Source organism: Phyllobates terribilis, unplaced genomic scaffold (genome assembly GCF_046119375.1).
Source record: "Phyllobates terribilis strain yellow unplaced genomic scaffold, ASM4611937v1 Scaffold_9__5_contigs__length_417890890, whole genome shotgun sequence".
NCBI lineage: Eukaryota > Metazoa > Chordata > Amphibia > Anura > Dendrobatidae > Phyllobates > Phyllobates terribilis.
The window spans coordinates 210,564,327-210,587,476 of NW_027362769.1; the positions used below are offsets into that span (position 1 = coordinate 210,564,327).

A 23,150-nucleotide genomic window follows, 5' to 3' on the forward strand; every position below is an offset into this window, starting at 1 on the left:
GGTTGCACATTGAAATCCTGGAATCTGCCTAATATGACTTCTCCATTATGGCCAGCTGCGGTCTCTCTCTGGGCATCTTACAATCTCACTTTACGGCCTTTCTGACGTCATGCAGTTTCTAGGGAAGGCCGTTATTTCTATCAGAAGTATGATGACGTCACGAACATTGTATTTAAATTCGAACCTGCCTGTTGTTGGACGGAGCGCGTTGATTGGCTGTCATGGCGACGTTTATGCTAGAGCCGGCCAATCAAAGCACGCATGCGCCTGAGCAGCCTGGCGGAAGCAGCAGCTATTTGTGTCCGGCTCGGGCTTTAGAGCCGCAGATTGTAAGAGCAGCAGTGTGACCGAGGACAATGGCGGAACCGGGGGACAACAGGAGCGTCAACCAGCTGGTGAGAGTGCTGGCGCCGGGCGTGCTCAGTGGTCCCGGGAGAGCTCGGTGCCTGCGCTAGGCCTGGGCTCCGCAGTATGGCTGCGGGTATTGTCCCTCCCGCACCCTCATCTGGTGAAGAGGCGCTGCTCCTGCGCTGTATGACATCCCTGCGGGCGGCTATGGCGGAGTCTACAGCTTCTTGTAGTCAGCACAGCGCCAGGCAGCCGTAGTGACTGGCATGATGCCATGTCCTGTTCACCGCCTGGCAGTGACAGGTAGGGCTGCTGTGTCCTGGGTAGGGGGGGGGGCGCTCCCATTATTTAGGGCTGCTGTGTCCTGAGTAGGGGGGGGGGCGCTCCCATTATTTAGGGCTGCTGTGTCCTGGGTAGGGGGGGGGCGCTCCCATTATTTAGGGCTGCTGTGTCCTGGGTAGGGGGGGGGGGCGCTCCCATTATTTAGGGCTGCTGTGTCCTGGGTAGGGGGGGGGGGGCGCTCCCATTATTTAGGGCTGCTGTGTCCTGGGTAGGGGGGGGGGGGCGCTCCCATTATTTAGGGCTGCTGTGTCCTGGGTAGGGGGGGGGGGGCGCTCCCATTATTTAGGGCTGCTGTGTCCTGGGTAGGGGGGGGGGCGCTCCCATTATTTAGGGCTGCTGTGTCCTGGGTGGGGGGGGGGGCGCTCCCATTATTTAGGGCTGCTGTGTCCTGGGTAGGGGGGGGGGGCGCTCCCATTATTTAGGGCTGCTGTGTCCTGGGTAGGGGGGGGGGGCGCTCCCATTATTTAGGGCTGCTGTGTCCTGGGTAGGGGGGGGGGGCGCTCCCATTATTTAGGGCTGCTGTGTCCTGGGTAGGGGGGGGGGGCGCTCCCATTATTTAGGGCTGCTGTGTCCTGGGTAGGGGGGGGGGCGCTCCCATTATTTAGGGCTGCTGTGTCCTGGGTAGGGGGGGGGGCGCTCCCATTATTTAGGGCTGCTGTGTCCTGGGTAGGGGGGGGGGGGGCGCTCCCATTATTTAGGGCTGCTGTGTCCTGGGTAGGGGGGGGGGGCGCTCCCATTATTTAGGGCTGCTGTGTCCTGGGTAGGGGGGGGGGGCGCTCCCATTATTTAGGGCTGCTGGGTAGGGGGGGGCGCTCCCATTATTTAGGGCTGCTTTGTCCTGGGTAGGTGTGGGGGGGGGGGGTGACGCCGCTCCCATTATTTAGGGCTGCGGTGCCCTGGGGGGGTGGGGGTGACGCCGCTCCCATTATTTAGGGCAGGCGTTCAGCGATGCCCTGGACTATAAATCACGTCTGCAGCAATCCCCCCACCCATTTTAAAAGATTTAGTCAGTAATTCAATTCTGCAATATATATATATGAATAGTTTTTTTTTTTTCTGTGTACAGTTTGCATCATTTTATTTTTTAATTCTACAACATTGTATATAGTGAAATCAACATTGTCCCACGGGCTGGGCTTTATAGGAGGACCTAGGTGGCAACAATGAGGGCCATGTCAACCCTCTGGCACCCAGCAATAGTGTGGTGGGAGGTTGGGAGCAGTATCAAAATGATAGAAAGGCAGCGATCAGAAATGGCTCCTGTCTCTGCTGCTGGAGGCTGATGCTGGCTGTGTAATACAGGAGCTGAAGATGGTCCACATATGGGCTTGTTTTTACATAAAGATTTAGTGGTATTGCTGTGTAGGTGCTTCTGATACCCTCTTTTTTTCTCTTGCAATCCAACGTGAATCAGTGACAGTGCCCACTCTCTTGTCTGCTCAGATCTGCAGCAATGAGCCGGCAACACAGCGGTGTTACACTACCTGGCAGAAACTGGTGGAGCTGATCTCCTGTACACCGGGTATAGTAACACCGCTGTGTTGCTGGCTCATTACTGCAGATCTGAGCCGACAAGAGAACGGGCACTGTCACTGTGCACATTGCAGGGACTATCCCAGCCCCTGAAACGAGCGTCACTGATGACACTTCATTTCAGGGAGGGAGCAGAGGCTGTGACAGTGACCGCAACCTCTGCCCCCTGCTCTGATGACTCTTCATTTGATTATCCCAGAATGCACTGGGGATTCTCAAACCAATGGTCATCAGACAGTGGAAAAAATACAAAAATTAGCAATTAGTGTAGTTAGGGAATTTTTGAAGCTAATATATTAGAAAATAGCTTAGATTATGGCATCAGATAGGGATTTAAATATAATTTGCTTTTGCCTTCGGACCACCCCTTTAATATGACAGCAGCATAACATAGGGCAAGAGATTCTGATTCCAGGGATGTCACTTACTAGGCTGTGTGTTGTAAAACTACAAAAACACTATTGTGAAACTACAACTAGTATCTTATCAGCAGGAGATTATCCCTGCAGGACTAGGTCTGATGTGGAGGCAAGTTAGGCTGATCTGTGTAACCCCGCCCCCACCACTGGCAGCTTTCTGCCTATGCACAGTGTACACAGAAAGCTGCCAATCAGGGGTGTTATACAGAGCTCAGCATTCAGAGAACTGCTAGATCTGCAGCAGATAAAACTGATTTTATCAAAACTGCTGATTGCTCCTTTTGCATGGGCAGATAATCTGCGGAGTCCTGGCTGTCACTTGTTACACTTCATTGACAAGCGCCAATCCATTGCATGTGTAAACCATGTATAGGATGTGTTGGGGGGAGGGGGACGTCATCGTTATGTCAGTATTTTGTCCCTATTCAGTGCATATTCTCGGCAGCACACTGCCATTTTACACAAGGGGATGTGATTATGGTATATTTACACCTGGGTAGAAGAGGCGATCAGCCCATACATGAGTGTTTCCTCCTTTGTCGGCCGCTTCCTACCTAATTTTTCACAGGCACATGATCTAAAACGAATTGTAACGGTTGATGTGGTCAATCATCAGCCCACGGGCCTCAGGGGCACAAAGAAACCATAAAATCCTGCATTTCCCAAGGTTGGAGATCAGGACCAGCATGGCCAGGACTGGAGATTGAGGGGATTGTATAGTGTCTGTGTCTCTGGTAACTTCTCACCACCACATCCGGTGACAGTGACAGCTTTGTGACGGGCGAGGGGGGAGTGTCTGATGTGATCATCTGATTGCAGGAAGTTGGATGTATGTAATAGGTCTGTGGCGTCGTCTTGTGACAGAGGGAGGATGCGGTTCTATTAATTTTGGAGTCTCGCTAGATTATGTTGTAATTGCTGCAAAACTTCACAAATATCTCTAGTAAATCTAGTTAGTCACACACTTTTAGTGCCTCACACTATAAAACAAAAATGGTAGAAAGTGGTTGCTATTAATTCTCGGCCAGCTTCCGGTCCCGGTCTAGAAAAGTTAGCTTTGAAGACTAGAAGGACCTGCTGAAGAAAGGGAGCTCCCACATGTACATGGTATTTGCATGATTTAGGGTGAGTGCTGCGGCCACTGATCGACTGCAGCGGTCCTGTGACATAATATTACGTGACCATCAGGAGATGCATGACTGGTTCAGACTCTTGAACCTCAAAATTGGGACAACATCCAATCTGGGCAGAAAGTAATATCTGGCTCTTTGGCTAAGACCATGTTTACCCCTGGGTTCTCAGATTGTTACAAGACACCGCCCTGATAACTGTACTGTAACCGTGCACCATGGGTCCATTACATGATCGGGGCAGATCTAGGGTTCCTATCGAATGACCACAAGCAGATGAGTTGTATGCTTTTTCCATCATAAAACACCTCTTTAAGGTCCCGGTGATCCATGTGGTTTAGGATGTCGTATCTATCTGCTCATAAGATCAATGTCCCTGTATTCCTGCTGGGATGTTCTGCCTGTAAAAGCATCGATTGCTGCTCTGTGATTGCATTACCACCACTGTGACAAGTCTCCATTAGTATAATACGATGAGAGCATTGTGCGGCTTTCTTCTCAGAACACATAAATTGCAGCTGACAGCCCTGACCTTGTCCTGCTGCTCGCTGGAGAGCTGTTTGGTAGAAATCCAGACCTCCTTCTGCACCTGACTCTGCTGACCTCACTGGAGTTACATTTACAGATTTTACTTGGAAACCTTCTTCAGCAGGATTTAGACTGAACTCCTATGAGTACCATGGACCTGCACTAGAAACCCACTTTGTCCCCCAGGATGGCTTATAGTCTGCAGTGCACTGGGGTTCCTAGTGCTTGCACCCCCATCGCTTCCAATAAGGGTTCTGAAGGGTCCGGTTTGACTGCACTTGCCTATCACCAGCCGTTGTGTCTGGGAGATCAGTGCCACTAGGCCATCTTTGTCAGGCTCATAGACAAGGAATGGAGCTCTGTGTACATACGCCGCTATGTAAAATGGGGCACTTTAGATCTCTGGTCATGGGAGCAGTCAGACCCGCAGCAATCTAGAAGCTGTTGCCTATCCTGTGGATTGGGTATAATTTGCAAATTTGGGACAACCCCTTGTTGACTGCAGGTCTGGCCTCTCTAACCCTTGGAGATCAGTTGTTCTTGCCAGGAATGCCACATCTGGAAATGCAACATTACATGAACAGACAATTTAATGCCTGATCATACTGTCCACCAAAGCTTCTCTGTCCTGGCTTCTAGATGTCCATATCTGACTCTAATTTGCCATATGGACATTGTCATTCTTAAAGGGAACCTGTCAGCAGGATTTTGCTAAGTAAACTACAGTCAGTGTCATGTTGGGGCTTCTGCACTGATTAATATGACACCTGAGGTGAAGAAACTCATCTTGTGTAATCAGTGGTTGCAGTTTTGAGTTAATGATATGCCCGTGCTCCGGGGCAGGGCTGTAGGCAGGGTCTTTCCTTGGTGATCTATTGAACAATATGAACTTGAACTGCGCAACGCAAGAGCAGTATTTAAAGTAAGAGGCAAGTCACTGAAGGATCTGTGACCTGTCATATAAGCCACAATGATGAATATGAGAACAGAGCACCAAGAAAAGCCCTGACCCAGAGCACGAGCGTCTCACTATCTCCAAACTGCAAATAAAGATTAGACAAGAACCACAGGATGGATTTCATCAACCCATCATTTAAATCAATGTAACGGTGCCAACCTGACAGCATGTAGTTTACTTGGCACAATCCTGCTGACAGGTTCGCTTTAAGTGGCTTTCCTATGCCGACTCCGCCTGGCGCTGTTGAGCCCCCCCCTGTCATGCGCCTGGCGCTGTGGATATTCACACAGTACAGAGATGTTCCTGGCAGAGCCCTGTATAGTGCAGGTATAAATGTATTACAAGGAGCATACTACACAGCTAATCAGCTCTTGTACACTAGTAATGCAGTGCCCACTGATGGGCTCTACTGCCCCCTATATGATATGGTCATTGGTCTTTTACTATGGCCAGTCACAAGGATTTTGCCACTGAATTGCCGGCACCTACTGCTGCCTGTGTCGTAGTTTGCCACTACCTGTAGTAAATTGAAAGAATCTGCAGGGGAAAAACACGTAATCCATTAGCTGCTGCTGACCTGAAGGTTAATGGTGTAGACTTTCAATATTCGTTGGAAAGCTCATGGTGTGTGTGTGTGTGTGTGTGTGTGTGTGTGTGTGTGTGTTGCCTTTTCCTACATTAAGCTCTGATATATGATAGACGTTTCCTGACATTAGGTAATGCCCCTTGCATTACAGAAGCCACTGTATGTACTGTTATGAATGGCTCCTCTTTGGGCTCTGTGTACATTTTTATGTTTTTATTGCTTATTATGGAATCATGTAAAATGATCAGACACTTGCAATTACTACACTGTTCCAAATTATTATGCAAATATTTTCTCAGATTTTCCCAAATTACCTATATGAATTGCAGTCATTGTAATTTTTCCAGTCAAATAACTATTAGAGTACAATTGAAAGGTTTTTGTACAAACTGCCTATGATAACAGTATATTTAAAAAAAAAAAAAAACTCATGCACTCAAAATGCATGTTCCAAATTATTATGCACAGCAGAGTTTTCAACCTTTTCATTTTAATAAAGAACAAAAAAATGGTCATTTTTGAAATTATAAGCATTAGCAGGTTATTACAAACTGAAATCAAACAGTTTTCAACTCAAAACTTTATTCTAGGTGATCTTACATTTGCACATAGGACCCCTTGTTCGAAAGGAGCTTCTGAACTCTCTCGTCCATTGAATTTGTCAGGTTTTGGATGGTTTCTGCTTCAATTGTTTTGCATGAGGACAAATTACCCTCCCAGAGATGTTGCTTAGATGTGAACTGCCTCCCGCCATCATAGACACTCCTTTTGATGATGCTCCAGAGGTTCTGAATGGGGTTGAGGTCAGGGGAGCATGGGTGCCACACCATAAGTTTGTCCCCTTTTATGCCCATAGCAGCCAGAGATGCAGATGTGTTATGTGCAGCATGAGACGGGGCATTATCATGCATGAAATGATCTCGATGGTCCAGATGGATTTTAGTGGAGGATGGCTGGTTGATGGACATCCCATGCAAACACGGCTACGGCGCTAACGAGGAGGTGGAGTAATGTTTTGGGCTGGAATCATGGGGAGAGAGATTGTCGGCCCTTTTAGGATCCCTGAGGGGGTAAAGATGAACTCCATAATATATGTTGAGTTTCTCAAACAGCACTTCCTTCCATGGTTCAAGAAGAAGAACCGTGCATTCCGCAGCAAGATCATTTTCATGCATGATAATGCCCCGTCTCATGCTGCACATAACACATCTGCATCTCTGGCTGATATGGGCATAAAAGGGGACAAACTTATGGTGTGGCCCCCATGCTCCCCTGACCTCAACCCCATTGAGAACCTCTGGAGCATCATCAAAAGGAGTGTCTATGATGGCGGGAGGCAGTTCACATCTAAGCAACATCTCTCTGGGAGGGTATTCTGCCCTCATGCAAAACAATTGGAAGCAGAAACCATCCAAAACCTGACAAATTCAATGGACGAGAGAGTTCAGAAGCTCCTTTTGAACAAGCGGTCCTATGTGCAAATGTAACATCACCTAGAATAAAGTTTTGAGTTGAAAACTGTTTGATTTCAGTTTGTAATAACCTGCTAAAGCTTATAATTTCAAAAATGACCATTTTTTTGTTCTTTATTAAAATGAAAAGGTTGAAAACTCTGCTGTGCATAATAATTTGGAACATGCATTTTGAGTGCATGAGTTTTTTTTATTTTTTTTAAAATATACTGTTATCATAGGCAGTTTGTACAAAAACCTTTCAATTGTACTCTAATAGTTATTTGACTGGAAAAATTACAATGACTACAATTCATATAGGTAATTTGGGAAAACCTGAGAAAATATTATTTGCATAATAATTTGGAACACAGTGTATATGTTTCATGTGTCTTCTCCAGCATGCATGCATTACAATAAACCGCAAGCTGCTTTGTACTGTTTTACCCTAAATCTTACAGCCAGCTCCTGACTAGGTTAGTTCTTGCTCCTCTCCTGGATGCTGTATATTTTGTCTGATTTTAAGTAGATGAGCATTTGGTTAAGGGGAAAGAGTGGCAGAAGACTAAGAGAGTCAGAAGCCGGCTGTCGGGTTTAGTACAGAACAGTATAAGGTAGCTTGTGGTGTACTGTAATATGGGCATGCTGCAGAAGATATTTTGCATATAATGCAATAAATTGATATGTCAATTTCTGGAATATATTGGGGCAATTCCATTATACTTTTAGCTCTAAATCTATATTCGGGTACAGTCATATGATGCTCTGTTACCTAAGGACAAAAGCCACCCCACATGTGTGGATGAATGAGCACACCATTTTACAGTTGATGCCTAGTGTTACCACAAACTCATGTATTCATCCTCCTACACAGGTTAGTGCGGCATGTGACAACGCGTTGTGGGGCCGTACCCTTAAAATGCAGAACGGTCATGGATCCCGCCATTGCTTAGCATGCCTTTCACTGGATACAGGGTGCTTTTCTGACCAATGACCTAATGTCCGCAAGGTGCATGATGATGTTTTTATTGCAGGCTGCGGAGACCGCGAATCTTGAGGAGCATTTCCAAGGATGGGGTGAGGTGGTCCTGCTTGCTGATCGTGCCCTGCGCTGGGAGAAGCCTTGGTTTCCAGCTGCAATAATGGGGGCAGTGTCCTTTATATTCCTGTGAGTAAATGTACAAAGGTTCCATCCTGCATATTGTGTGATGACATCCTATAATGTGAAGACGTTACTTTCCACTGCAGCAAATAACAGCTAGGAAGTGATGCTTGATAGTTGTGGACCTACAGCTTGTTTGGACGCTCCAGGTTGATATCCTGACCCAGTTCCCCCCTACTAATGTCCTAGTGTTGGCAGATTCATTCTGCTTTGTAGGAAATGTGAAGTTGGGGTAATTCTGCTCTAAATGTCCTTCTTCTTCTGCAGGATGATCTACTACCTTGATCCATCAGTGCTTTCTGGTGTTTCCTGCTTCATTATGTGTCTGTGTCTGGCCGACTATCTTGTTCCAACCCTGGCCCCCAGAATTTTTGGCTCCAACACATGGTTAGTAAAATCCTGGTCTTGCTGCTGTCATCCCCCCTCAAAGTTGCAACTTTTTTTTTTGTGTACATAGCCTAATATTTCAGGAAATGTCCCCATTTTCATGCTCTGTAATTGCTATCCAATCCTTTTTAAATGGGAACTTTCTGTAAATCTGCATTCTGTCTGCACTATAGCTGCTGGAACTTCTGTTCCCAGCATGCACTGCACCTGCTCTGGTTTGCCTTCTACTGTTATACCTGTATACAGTTACACAGGAATGTGGGAGCAGAGAGAGAGAAATGCCCATCTCCACTTTTTGTAATTGGTCTCTGCTTTTAGCCCCTTTAAAGCCGAAGACGTATTAATACGTATCTGCTCCATGGGCTTTAAGAGCCTGAAACGTATTAGTACGTCTTTGCGATCGCCGCTGGGTGTCAGCTGACACCCGGTGCTATGTGCAGGGAGCGGTCCTGCACCGCTCCAAGCACATTAACCCCCCGCAATGCTGCGATCAAAGTCGATCGCAGCATTGCTGGGGCAAAGGGAGGTGATCAGGATACTCGCCTCTCCTACCGGCCACCAGCGCTGTCTACCGCGGCTTCCTGGATGTTGCCATGACGACCCAATGTCGTCATGACAACATCCGGGTCACCAGGAAGATATTTTGGTCCTGCGCAGTGCATGACCATAGTATCTTCTGCAGCGCTGACAGCCGGTATAGCACAGGGATGGTGCTCCATCCCTATGCTATACAGGCGATCAGAATAAAAAAAAAAAGTGACAGTCCCATAGTGGGACAAAGAATAGAATAAAAATAAAAAGTGCCAGAGTGAAAACAAATAAAATAAATAATAATAAAATTGTAATCAGTAAAAAAAAATAATCCACCAAAAAAAAAAAATATATTGTACCCATCAATAAATATTATGAAGAAAAACAAAAGTACACACATTTGGTATCGCCTGACCTATAAAACTGTCCCACTAGTTAGCCCCTTCAGTGAACATGGTAAAAAATCAAAAAAGACGCAAAAAACAATGCTTTATCATACCGGCAAACAAAAAATGTAATAACACGCGCTCAAAAAGACTAATATAAATAAAAATGGTACCACTGAAAACGTCATCTTGTCCCGCAAAAAACAAGCCGCCATACAGCTCCATCAGCCGAAAAATAAGTTATAGCTCTCAGAATAAAGCGATGCAAAAAAAAAAAATTTTTCTATAAAATAGCTTTTATGTGAAAGCACCAAAACATAGAACGATATAAATGTGGTGCCGCTGTAAACGTACTGACCCGAAGAATAAAGCTACCTTATCAATTTTACCACACGCGGAACAGCATAAAAAAAACCTATTCCTGAATTATTTTTTTTTTTGTTTATTCTGCCTTCCAAAAAATCGGAATAGAAACCGATGAGAAAATGGCACCAATGAAAAAGTCAACTCATCCTGCAAAAATACAAGCCGTCACGTGGCTGTCGGCCAAAATATGGAAAAATTATAGCTCTCAAAATCTGGCGATGCAAAAAAATGCGTCTTTTAGTGTGTGATCGCTGTCAATCATAAAAACCCGATATATGATTCTGGTACCGCTGTAATCACACCGACCCAAAGAATAAAGCCGTCTAATCACTTATACCGCACGAGGAACGGCGTAAAAAATAAACTCTCGGGTTAGTGCTGGGTTTTGGTTTGGGCTGGGGTTTGGGTTAGGATTTTTTTCAAAAGTAAAAAAAAAAGACGATATGGCGACTAGTGTTGAGCACAAGTGCTCGCTACTTGAGTTTTCATCGGCAGCTCGGGTATGCACTGAGTATCGCGGGTGCTAGAGTCTCTGCCCCATATGCTTCACGGCCCAAAAAAACTCACAGGGATTGCCTGCCATGCACGAGCGATCCCCCGCATGTAGTGTTGAGCATTCCGATACTGAAATATCGGGTATCGGCCGATATTCGCGGTATCGGAATTCCGATACTTAATTCCGATACTTTTACAATATCGAATACCGGAATCGGAAGTTCCCATAATGCCTGCGCTCTGCCGTTTCTCTGAAGGATGACAAGCTGGATGGCAGCGCTCAGCTGCGATCCAGCCTGTCATCAGAATGCCATCCCAGCGTGGGAGAATTCTCCTGATTGTTTAAAAGCCGGCGCGCGGTAAAAAGCCGCCGGCTTTTAAACAATCACACAACCCCATACTGCTTCCCCGCAGCCTCCCACCCCGATCCTCCGCTCCCCTCGCCACCTCCCATCCCGATCGTAAGTTAGGACCGGGCGGGGAGTGCAGCACAAAGGAGCGGGGAGCGAAGGACCCGGGCGGGGAAGCCGGCAGTGAAGACTTCACCGCCGGCTTTCCCGTTCTGTGCTGCGCTTTCCCGCCGGTTATTTCAAATGAACAGCTGCGGTATCAGGTGATGCCGATCAGCTGTTCATTTGAAGTCGCCGCGGTGCCCTCAGAGGGTTCATGTGAGTTCATGCTTGACTGCATGAACTCACATGAACTTTCCCACGGCCGCACAGGTCAGCCTCACCTCCCAGACCCGTCATGATTGGTGTGTGCGCGGTGTCTGTGCGATGTGTGCGCGGTGTCTGTGCGTGCAGGCAGACATGGGAGTAGTAGTGTCACATCGGCCTATGTCTGTCCCCCGTCCACTCCTGCCAGCAGGATCAGCTCGATGGGAGCAGTAGTTCCCATCAGCCTGATCCTGCTATATAAATTGCCCTACTGTGTCCCCAATAAATATTTAAATACATGTCATTGGTGGCCAGTGGTTACCTACAATAAATTAGTTCATACATTACCTGTCCCCGCCGATCGCCACCTAAAATAAAGTAAAAAATAAAAAACTACACCTATACTCACCTAGACACCTAATTCCCCGAAGCCATCGATCTCCTGTAATAAAATATAAAATAATAAACCACAACCTTATCCTTACCCCTCCGTAGTAGTCCACGAGTGTCCCACGATGATCTCCAGTTTATAGCAGCCACATAGAATGTGACCGCTCTGAACCGCTGCCACCGCTAGAATGATGGGGCCGTAAAGCAGCCCCGTCATTGCATAAGCGGGTTCGCCGGAGTTCAGGCAGCGCTGCTCCGGTCAGCTCCTTTACGGCCCTGCTGTATCGTGAGAAATTCCCACGGTACAGCACTGCCGTAAAGGAGGTCTCCGGAGCTGCGCTGCCTGAATGCACTCCGGTGACCTCAGTCAGGGGCTCCCGCTGCCGGGAGCGGACGTGTTCCCGGCAGCGTGAGCTTACAGCGTCCATGCACAGCTGTCACCATCTCCAGATGTGACAGCTGTGCATGGGAGATCAGCGCAGGAACGTGGACAGGTAACTATTTTTTTTAGTAAACTAAGAATTAAATAAAATGGTCTGTTTTATTTCAAATTATTTTTTTCTGGGTGTAGTGTGTTTTTTCTTTTTAACACTTTGTAGGTTAGTAATGGGGGTGTCTTATAGACGCCCATCATTAATAACCTGGGCTTCCTGGCAGCTGGCGCTGACATGAACCCCAGCCCTATTACCCCCTGCCACCGCACCAGGGCAGCGTGGAAGAGCGAGGCTAAGTGCCAGAGTTGGTGCATCCTATGGATGCGTCATTTCTGGGGCGGCTGACGGCTGGTGTTTCTAGCCTGGGAGGGGGCCAATATTCATGGCACCCTTCCTGGGCTATTAATATCAGCCCCCAGCTGTCTGCCTAGCCTTTGCTAGCTATTAAAATAGGGGGGACCCCACGTCATTTTTTTGGGGGGGGTCCCCCATTTTAATAGCTAGTAAAGGCTAGGTATTCAGCTGGGGGCTGATATTAGTAGTCTGGGAAGCTCCGTGGGTATTACCCCCTTCCCAGGCTTCAAACATCTTCCCCAGCCGTCTGCTTAACCTCCGCTAGAGACTAAAATTATGGGGGATCCCACGCCAATTTTTTTTTTAAATAAATCCTTTATTTTAACACTAAATGACATTTGAGGAGTTAATAAAGATGCAGTCCCTAAATTATTATTTATTTTTTAATAAATTTTTCCCAAAAATTTTGACGTGGGCTTTGCTATATTTTTGTATTTTTTGTATGCCAGCCAGGTACAGCATCCAGCTTCTATGAACGCGCCATTTTCCGGGGTGGCTGCGGACTGCAATTTGCAGCGGGGGGGGGCAGAAAGCTTGGGTCTCCCTGCGCTGCGGATTCCAGCCCCCAGCTGCCTAGTTGTACCTGGCTGGACACAAATATAGTGCAAAGCCCCACTTCAATTTTTTTTTTTAATTATTTCAGGAAATTCATGAAATTAAAAAAAAATTGATGTGGGGCTGCGTCCTATATTTGTGTCCAGCCAGGTACAGCAGGCAGGAACGGGCTGCCCCCAACCACCAGCTGCCTATTTGTACCTGGCCGGACACAACAATGTAGGGAAGCCCTTTTTTTCTTAATTATTTCATGAAATAATTAAAAAAAAAAAAATACGTGGGGCTTCGCCCTATTTTTGTGTCTAGCCAGGTACAACTAGGCAGCTGGGGGCTGGAATCTGCAGCGCAGGGAGGCCCAAGCTTTCTGGGCCCCACCCGCTGCAAATTGCAGTCCGCAGCCACCCCGGAAAATGGCGCGTTCATAGAAGCGCCATCTTCTGGCGCTGTACCCAACTCATCCAGGGCCCTGGTGCGGTGGCTCACTGGGTAATAAAGGGGTTAGGGCCAGCTTGGCATTATCAGCTGGCCCTAAGCCCGAAATTCATGGGGTCACGCCAATATTAGACATGACCACCATGAATTTCTAGTAAAGTATTTAAAAAAAACACAAACACCCAGAAAAAAGTCCTTTAATTGAAATAAAGACACAATTCTTTATTGTTCTAAATTAAACTATACTTACCATCACGCCCATTCCAGCTGAAGCCAACGATCTCCTGCAATAAAAGAAAAATAATAAACCAACCTCATCCTTACCTTCCCATGGATCCCACGACAGCTTCAGCTCTGCTACATCGAGATGACAGGCTGGACCGCAGCAAAACGCTGCCATCCAGCCTGTCATCCCGCAGACACTGAGAAGCGCAGGCATGCTTGCGCTCCTCAGTGTCTCTCTGTGACGGCATAAAGATGAGCCGAGTTCATGTCCAATGAACTCAGCTCACCTCATGCACGTCACTGACAGCGTGGGAAAATTGTCCTGCACTCAGCGCTTCAGCGTGAGAATTCTCCCACGCTGTCAGTGACGTGCATGAGGTGAGCCGAGTTCATTGGACATGACCTCGGCTCATCTGGATGACGTCACAGAGAGACACTGAGGAGCGCAAGCATGCCTGCTCTTCTCAGTGTCAGCGGGATGACAGGCTGGATGGCAGCGTTCTGCTGCGGTCCAGCCTGTCATCTCGATGTAGCAGAGCTGGAGCCGTCGTGGGAACCATGGAAAGGTAAGGATGAGGTTGCTTTATTATTTTACTTTTATTGCAGGAGATCGTTGGCTTCAGCTGGAATGGGCGTGACGGTAAGTATGGTTTAATTTAGAACAATAAAGAATTGTGTGTTTATTTCAATTAAAGGACTTTATTCTGGGTGTTTGTGTTTTTTTTTAACTTTGACTATGGGGTTAGTAATGGGGGTGTCTTATAGACGCCTCTCCATTACTAACCTGGGCTTGATGTCAGCTGGCATTATAAGCTGACATCAACCCCAGCCCTATTACCCCACTGCCACCGCTACAGGGCAGTGGGAAGAGCGAGGCTAAGTGCCAGGTTTGGCGCATCCTATGGATGCGCCATTTCTGGGGCGGCTGACGGCTGGTGTTTCTAGCCTGGGAGGGGGCCAATATTCATGGCACCCTTACTGGGCTATTAATATCAGCCCCCAGCTGTCTGCCTAGCCTTTGCTAGCTATTAAAATAGGGGGGACCCCACGTCATTTTTTTGGGGGGGTCCCCCATTTTAATAGCTAGTAAAGGCTAGGTATTCAGCTGGGGGCTGATATTAGTAGTCTGGGAAGCTCCGTGGGTATTACCCCCTTCCCAGGCTTCAAACATCTGCCCCAGCCGTCTGCTTAACCTCCGCTAGAGACTAAAATTAAGGGGAACCCCACGCCAATTTTTTTTTAAATAAATCCTTTATTTTAACACTAAATGACAAGTACAGTAATCAACACTGTCACTGTACTTCATATATATGTGACTGACATGTTTCTATCTATCTAATCTATGTGTGAAGCTCTATTCTTTCTGTTGTAAATTGTCGGGTACCGGTGTATGCCGCTGATGAATTGCTGGCTTTTCGCATACATTCTACATTATTCTTAGTTGTTTTACTTCATGTAGAATTAACCTACAAGGAAAGAAAGGGTTTATTTTCATTCCGATATTAGTGTCCCATTGACTTGCATTGGTTTCCGGTATCGGAATCGGCGATATCCGATACTTTTTGAGTATCGGTCCGATCCAATCTGATACGATATTTCCTGATATCGGAAGGTATCGCTCAACACTACCCGCATGTGTGTTTTTTTTTTTTTTTTGGGGTGTCTAATAACCATGAAACATGCGCACGGGGACTCGAGCACCCGTGATACATGGTGCAAACTCAAGTAGCAAGCACTTGCACTCAAGACTAATGACAACTTTTCAATATGATGACCTAATGTTATCAAATTCTGTTGTACTTCTGGGTTCAAAATGTTCACTATACACCTTGATAAAATCCTTGAGGGGTGTAGTTTCCAAAATGGGGTCACTTGTGGGGGGTTTCCACTATTTAGGCACATCATGGGCTCTCCAAACGCGACATGGCGTCCGCTCTCAATTCCAGCCAATTTTGTGTTCAAAAAGTCACACAATGCTCCTTCCCTTCTGAACTCTGCCGTGCGCCCAAACACTGTATTTTCCCCACATATGGGGTATTGGCGTACTCAGGAGAAATTGCACAACAGTTTTTGGGGTCCATTTTCTCCTCTTACCCTTGTGAAAATAAAAAAATTGGGGCTAAAACATTATGTTTGTGGAAAAAGTTTGAGGGGTCTTGTTTCCAAGATGGGGTCACTTGTGGGGGGGGGGTCCATTGTTTAGCCACATCAGGGACTCTCCAAACGCAACATTCAAGCAAATTTTACCTTCAAAACCTTTTTCCTGTTACCCCTGTGAAAATAAAAAAAATTGGGTCTAAAGTAACATTTTTGTGAAAAAAGTTAAATGTTAATTTTTTTTTTCTTCCTCATTCCAGAAATTCTTGTGAAGCACCTGAAGGGTTAAAAAACTTCTTGAATGTGGTTTTGAGCACCTTGAGGGGTGCAGTTTATAGAATGTTGTCACTTTTGGGTATTTTCTGTCATAAAGACCTCTCAAAGTCACTTCAAATGTGATCCCAAAATATCTCTCTTATCTCTCACCAAATCTCCTTTTTTTTTTTTCACAAATAAACGCAAGTGATATCGAACAAATTTTACCACAATCATGAAGTACAATAAGTCATGAAAAAAGAGTCTCAGAATCAGGTGGATCCGTTGAAGCGTTCCAGAGTAATTACCGCATAAAGTGACAGTGGTCAGAATTGTAAAAAATTGGCCTGGTCATTAACGTGCAAACCACCCTCGGGGGTAAAGGCGTTAGAGACCAAGTACACTACTTGGACAACCCCTTCTTGATCTGAATGTTTGGCCCTGATGAAATAAAAAAACTATACTCTCCTCCTGTGCTGGTGCCATTCTACCGGTGCCCAGAGCCCTGGAGCGGTTGTTGTGACACGTGACCCCGGCACCCAGTCAGCGCTGGCGTCACTTTCCCCGCCTTCTGTTGAATTGAACATGGAGAGGACGTCCGGGCTGCAGCTCATCTGACTTCCTTTTCATGTTCAATTTGCCCAAAGGTGGGGACAGTGACGCCAGCTCTGATTGGGTGCCGGGCTCAGGTGTCACAACAGCCGCATGAGGGACCTGGGACCGCAAGTGTCGACACCGCGGGAATGGCCCAGTCTACCGTGCATGGGGGCCCACGACTGCCAATTTCTTTTGTTCTGAGAATCCACCAGAGAAGTTTGGCAGCGGCACTCTCCTGGAGCACAAAGGCACTCTCAGAAGAACAAGGGCTCATGTGTATTGGAGAGTCGTGGGAGATAGCTCCTGGCTGACCGCTTGTTTGTCTGACGGCCATGTAAGGTGTATGGGGGTCTTTAATGGGACTGTTCCCACAGAATGACTGTTTAAACAAAGTACAGGCGCTCGGTGCTTCACGACAGGGCCAATGATTTTTATACACCTTTCAACTGCTTGTTTTCCCTCAATCTCCACTTTCTCTTTGACAGCTCTGGCTTCATAGAACCAGAGAATGGTGGAGAAAGATGGAAACCAAGCAGTAGAAAAGAGCCACTTAAATGTTTGGCCTCACCATGGAGCACAGAGTGCCTATACTTGGTTTGAACAGTCATTTTGTGCCTACACACTCCCTTTAATCGCTTTGACCATTTTACAACTTGTATGGGATGTTGCATTAAAAACACAGGACAATTTGTTAGGACCCACAGGTAGAAAATTGACTAGCCTGAACATCACATAGGTTGAAAATATCCCGAGTCAAAGAACTGGTTTTCAATCTGGGATACACCTCAAGGCCAGAATGGTGTCGGGCAGCCACCCTTTTAGACTTGATAAATTTTTAGTTCCTTTGCGTCTGCAAGGCTTCAATTGCCATAGACCTATCTGACGATGTGATCGCCGCTTCCTGCCTCGTTACATGAATTGGAACCACTTTAATCAGTCAGAAGACTTAAATAGGATTGTCAACAATGGTAACTCCCCTCAACCTGGTCTTTGTAGCATCTCATATTTTGGGCAACCCATGCACATGCTCAATAATAGGAGGCCAAAGGGTGTGGGGACAAGTCCTGAGCATAGTCTAGAACTAGTGTTTGGTTGGTCTTTGACCTCCATGATCAGCAAAACTCAGATGTGGCAATGCTCCTGTCAGATGTCAATGGACACCGATTTTAGATGACTCCTTTCCTGCTGGTTGGGAGATTCTCAGCACACCGCCATCTGCCCCGGAAAGCAATGTGTTCACTGCAAGAAGCTCTTGAGGTTGTTGGAATGGTTTTCTATAAAGGATCCTTCAGCGCATCTGAATCATTTGATCTTTTGCACTTTCTGATTCTGTACAGGACCACGGAGCAGCAGCAGAGGCTCCATGAGATCTGCAGCAACCTCGTCAAGACCCGCAGGAGGATCATTGGCTGGTGGAGACGCCTCTTTGTCCTAAAAGAGGAGAAGCCCAAGATGGTAGCGTTGTTTTTCATATATTAATCTTAGAGCAGTTATTATGAAAGTTTAAAAACCGTGTCAATTTTTTTTTTTTTTAAATGGTTTAAAATAACAAAAATGTGTATTCCCAACACTCATGTACAGCCTGTTTTCAGTTCCCCTGGTCCCAGTGATGATCTGGCTGGTTTACATGTGACTGGTGCAGCTAATAATTACTCATAACCATGACCTTATTGGCCTCAAAACATCACCCCTATAACCAGTGATTACCTGCACCAGTCACGTGGTGACATGCCACATCTTTGCCCGACCCAGTACTCTGAGACCAGTGGGGATGAGTGACATGTTGACGCCAGAGCAGCAGGGAATTGGTATGACATTACTCATTTTGTTACTTTAGGCTATTTTTGGCTATTTGTATAAACCCCTTTTAACGTTGTTTTTCTCTATCTAGTATTTCATGTCGATGATCACAGCTCTCGCCATGATTGCTTGGATCGGACAGCAGGTTCATAACCTCTTCCTCACCTACATTATTGGTAAGTGTTCCTATAAGAGGACAACCTATATTTAGGTAGAACTTTCCACATATATGCTGGGGAACCAAAAAAAAAAAAAAAATCCCTCCTTTACTTTAAGCCTTTTACACCTATTCAACCACATGGTATAAGCGTACCGCAGCTAGCAATGTACTAATCTGCAGAGTTGCTATATACGTACAATTCCCCTACTACCTGTGACGCCAGTCACTTCTCAAGGACAAGCCATGAGGCAGGGTTGCCAAATGTTCCGGGAGTCAGATGCCAAGAGAGCACGTAGTTAATTAAAGGGGAAAGACAAATGTGTAGTCAGGTCAGTCTGAGGTCCGAATACCAGGAAGATAGCTGATCAGAGCAAAGGGGCTAGGCAAATGGATGATCAGGCCGCCATAGATCAACAAACACAGCATAGACATACAAGGCAACCCACTGAGCAGATGCTAAATCTGATGGAGATCTGGGACCGACCGCTTAGCTAAGTAGCTGGGTAATCACCTGGAACAGGGAACAACTGAAGGAAGCTCAGCACCTCCCAGTCTCAGATTGGACGACTGAGCTGTCCGTCACCGTGATCAAGACACACTGAGCAGAGGAATTGTGACACTACCTCATTATGTGGTGAAGAGCATCCTATTAATCCTTATTTCTATTTTATTTCAGTGAGTTTTGTGCTTTTGCTTCCCGGCCTCAACAAACATGGAGTCATCACCAAATTTGTTGGAATGGGAAAGCGTGAAATCAACAAACTGCTGAAGCAAAAAGAGAAGAAGAATGAATAACCTCCTGCTCGATGCAAAACTAAAACTTCCACGGGAGCATTTTATTGTTTGTTTTTGGGGGGGGCTACAAGACGTGTGTCTGACTTTAACGTTCCCATTCAGTTCCCCAATAACTGCCAATGCTGTATCTGTGTTGCACTGAAACCCAAACCTCTAAAGTATGAAGAGTCTTATTCCCGAGCGTGGTCCTCGTCTCCAGTGTTTCTTTACCACTTTCAATGTTTTCCACTCTTGTAAATATTCCACATTTCCATGTGTCTTGTGTGTGTTTTTTGCTTTCCTTACCTTGCAGAGTAAAAATGTGTCTTCCTGTTAATGGATGAAATAAAATGTAGAATATTCTAGAAGCCTATATTTTTATTAACCCTATGACAATATGGACTGTAATGAATATAGGGGTTCGTCGTGTACAACACATCTATAAATGGATGCATGAAGTCTATGCCACGGACCTGGGCAGCATGAAATGCAGACTTAAGAGACTGTTCACACCAAGCACAGGCACTAGGTGCATCCTTGGCAAGGCTGTGCACTTCAGTGCTTCTTCTCACCTATTTATTTTCCTCCTTCCTATCCCTTGATTGACAACTTTTGGCTTTACAGGAGCCAGAGATGAGTGATTGATGGAAAAAAATAGGTGGAAAGATGCACCGACCACTTGTGCTTGGTTTGAACAGTCATTTTGTGCTGATAGACTTTTAAGGAGCCAATTGCAGCATTGCAGGAGACCTTCGTATGGCTCCTTCATATGGTTAACACCAATGGGGGGAAAAAAACCTAAGAAGGTGCTTGCTTAAAGTGAACCTGTCTTCACGGAATGACTGTTGAAACCAAATATAGGTGCTCTGTGCATCCTTGGTGTGGCCGAGCTGTTCAGTACTTCTTCCCATTTACTTGTTTTTTACCCTTTATCTCCAAACCCCCTAATTTAACATCTCTGGCTTCGTAGGGCCAGAGAGAGGCGGAGATGTTTGGGAAGGTGCACTTAAATGTTTGGCCACACCAAGGGTGCACCAAGCTCCTGTACTTGGTCTGAACAGTCCTGTAGCATTGCTATGCCATACACAGAACTGGAAAAATATACTATGTGAGATCTGATAAATTCTGGCACAAATTGCATTAAAAATGGAGTATGGCGGTGAAGTTGTAAAACGCATCTGGGTAATCGACTGCATTGGTGTAAAGGTGCCGCAGCCAAGCGATGGTGTAAGGCCTGCTTCATAGGGCCAAGGTTTAGACTCTCAGGTCATCACTAGTGATGAGCGAGTATGTTCTGTTAACCCTTTCGCTGAGTATGCTCGGGTGAGCACCTAGTATTTTTCAGCTGCTCGGTGATATGTTTGAATCGCTCCCGTGAGCATGATTTGCAACGGTTTGACAGCTTTAATGCATGTGAGGAATGTGTAAGAAGCAGACATTCCTCACATGTAATAAAGCTGTCAAACAGTCGCAAATCATGCTCACGGGAGCGATTCAAACATATCCCTGAGCACGCTGTAACTACTCTGTGCTCGCCCGAATATACTCGGCGAAAGGGTTAACAAAACATACTCTCTCATCACTAGAGATTAGGGTTCGTACCTGAACTCAGACTTCTCCTGGAAGTCCGTTTTTAGTATTGAGAGACAGACTAAAGTTTGGTCGAACCCGACCATCCACAGGTCTGCTCATCCCTGGTCCTCACCTATTTTATGCCCAGACTTATGAAATATGGTGAGCAGGAGTCCTATTCTCCCATAGACGCCACACAATCCACGGAGGAGGCACATATGCCGTCGTACAGACACTGTGTACGTAAACCATTTTAGAAGGGTTGCACAAAACGTTTTCTGTGACTGAAATCAAACTTTTTCTTGATCATTAATTGGAGATATTTTGCTGTTCCAATTAAATTTCCACTTTAAGCTTACAGTACAGATGGGTCTATAATTACTATTATTTTACAAGTTCTCTTCTGTTTTGAAGGGGCATAAAATCTCTCAAATGTCTCCAAAATCTTGTAGAAACCCTTCACAGAAGAGTGAAAGCTGCTATATCTGCAAAGGAAGCGGGACATCATATAGGTTCTTGTAGGTGTAATGTCACCATACTTTCATCCATATGGTATATTGTCCTATATGACCGAGAGTGGGCAATTAATTCTCTTAAGCGGCCACGTGAGAGATGTGGAGAGCCGAACCAACCAGCCAAACTTAATGCTGCTTCTTATTTTGTGCTCAATACGGACGTCACAACCTACTAGTTCATGGGTGATTGCCCAGTATTAGAATAGCACACAGGTGAGGCTGCAAAACACACCACACACGCCCTTTTTCTAAAATTTATAAATCATAAGCTGATATTCAGCCTTTTATACCTTGAGCAACAGCCCCAAACAAATACAGCATATTGACCCTACAGTCCTCTCCACACAGTGGACACCACAGCTCCCCACAAACAGCATAATGGACCCCACAGTTCCCCTCGCAGTATTATGGAGACTACAGCCCCCTGCATACAGTATAATAGACCCCACAATCCCACACATAGTATGATGGACCCCACAGCCCCCCAACAAACTGCATAATGCTCCCCACACAGTATGATGCTAACTGCAGCCCCCTGTCTACAGTATGATGTACCCCACAAACTGCATAACGCTCCCTACACAGTATGATGGTGACCACAGCCCCCTGCATAAAGTATAATGGGACCCCACAAACTGCTTAATGCTCTCCACACAGTACGATGGACCCCCACAGTTCTCCACACAGTATAATGGACCCCACAAACAACATAATGCTCCCCATCCGGTATTTACCCTACACAGAATGATGACCACAATCCCCTGCATACAGTATAATGGACCCCCACAAACTGCTTAATGCTCTCCACACAGTACGATGGACCCCACAGCCCCCCCCTGCATACAGTATAATCGACCACACAGCCCCCCACAAACATAATGCTCCCCACCTGGTATTCACCCTACACAGTATGATGGTGACCACAGCCCCTGCATACAGTATAATGGACCACACAAACTGCTTTAATGCTCTCCACACAGTACGATGGACCCCACAGCCTCCTGCATACAGTATAATGGACCCCACAAACAGCTTTAATGCTCTCCACACAGTACGATGGACCCCACAGCCCCCCCTGCATACAGTATAATCGACCACACAGCCCCCCACAAACATAATGCTCCCCACCCGGTATTCACGGTGGCTCAGTAGTTAGCACTGGAAAACATCTGCAAGGAGTTTATATTCTCCCCATGTTTGTGTGGGTTTTCCTCCGGTATCACCGGTTTTCGTGTCAAGCGGATGACCCCCTCCTCTGCTGCCGCTTGCCTTCATCTCTGTGCCCCCTCCTGTCACATTCCCTCTATACTAGGGAATTGCATAACTAGCAATCCCTGACATGACCGGCTCCATTGTCACACCTGTGTCAAAATTTCAAAGGAATCGGTGAAGAACTTTCGGAGATTTAAGATTTTTGAAAATTGCAATCACCAGAAATAAAGCTCAGGGCAATCTTTAGAATTGTGCGGTTTAAATCTAGACACGGATTGCTTCTCACATGGACAATTATATGATGCATGTTCCAGAGTCGGCAAACCAGACAATCTCTATATCTACACAGACAATGTAACAACAAGAAATTTTGTATACACACACGCATTGTGAAATTAAATATTTTAGAAACGTGCGCTTTCTCTTTTCTTTCTTTTCCATTTAACCAGACTGAGCCACAGCAATGCGTGGCCGGGTAGAGCTAGTAATAAATACAATCC

The 23,150-nt window shown here is 46.1% G+C and overlaps 1 protein-coding gene across 1 annotated transcript; it reads left to right on the plus strand.

Annotated features, from left to right (window-relative positions):
• The first annotated feature begins 227 nt into the window (after positions 1-227).
• ARL6IP1 (ARL6 interacting reticulophagy regulator 1) lies at positions 228-19,719 on the plus strand. The gene is made up of 6 exons (XM_073647652.1): positions 228-395; positions 8,330-8,463; positions 8,725-8,844; positions 17,955-18,072; positions 18,509-18,593; positions 19,254-19,719. The coding sequence occupies exons 1-6, from the start codon at positions 357-359 to the stop codon at positions 19,370-19,372; spliced, it is 615 nt and encodes a 204-aa protein (XP_073503753.1). The 5' UTR covers positions 228-356; the 3' UTR covers positions 19,373-19,719.
• Positions 19,720-23,150: the final 3,431 nt, after the last annotated feature.

Excerpts from the sequence above, each read along its gene's own strand:
- ARL6IP1 (XM_073647652.1), top strand. The coding sequence starts at position 357 with ATGGCGGAACCGGGGGACAACAGGAGCGTCAACCAGCTG. Across the intron at positions 18,073-18,508 it reads AAGAGGAGAAGCCCAAGATG|TATTTCATGTCGATGATCAC; the intron begins GTAGCGTTGTTT and ends TTCTCTATCTAG. Across the intron at positions 18,594-19,253 it reads CTTCCTCACCTACATTATTG|TGAGTTTTGTGCTTTTGCTT; the intron begins GTAAGTGTTCCT and ends ATTTTATTTCAG.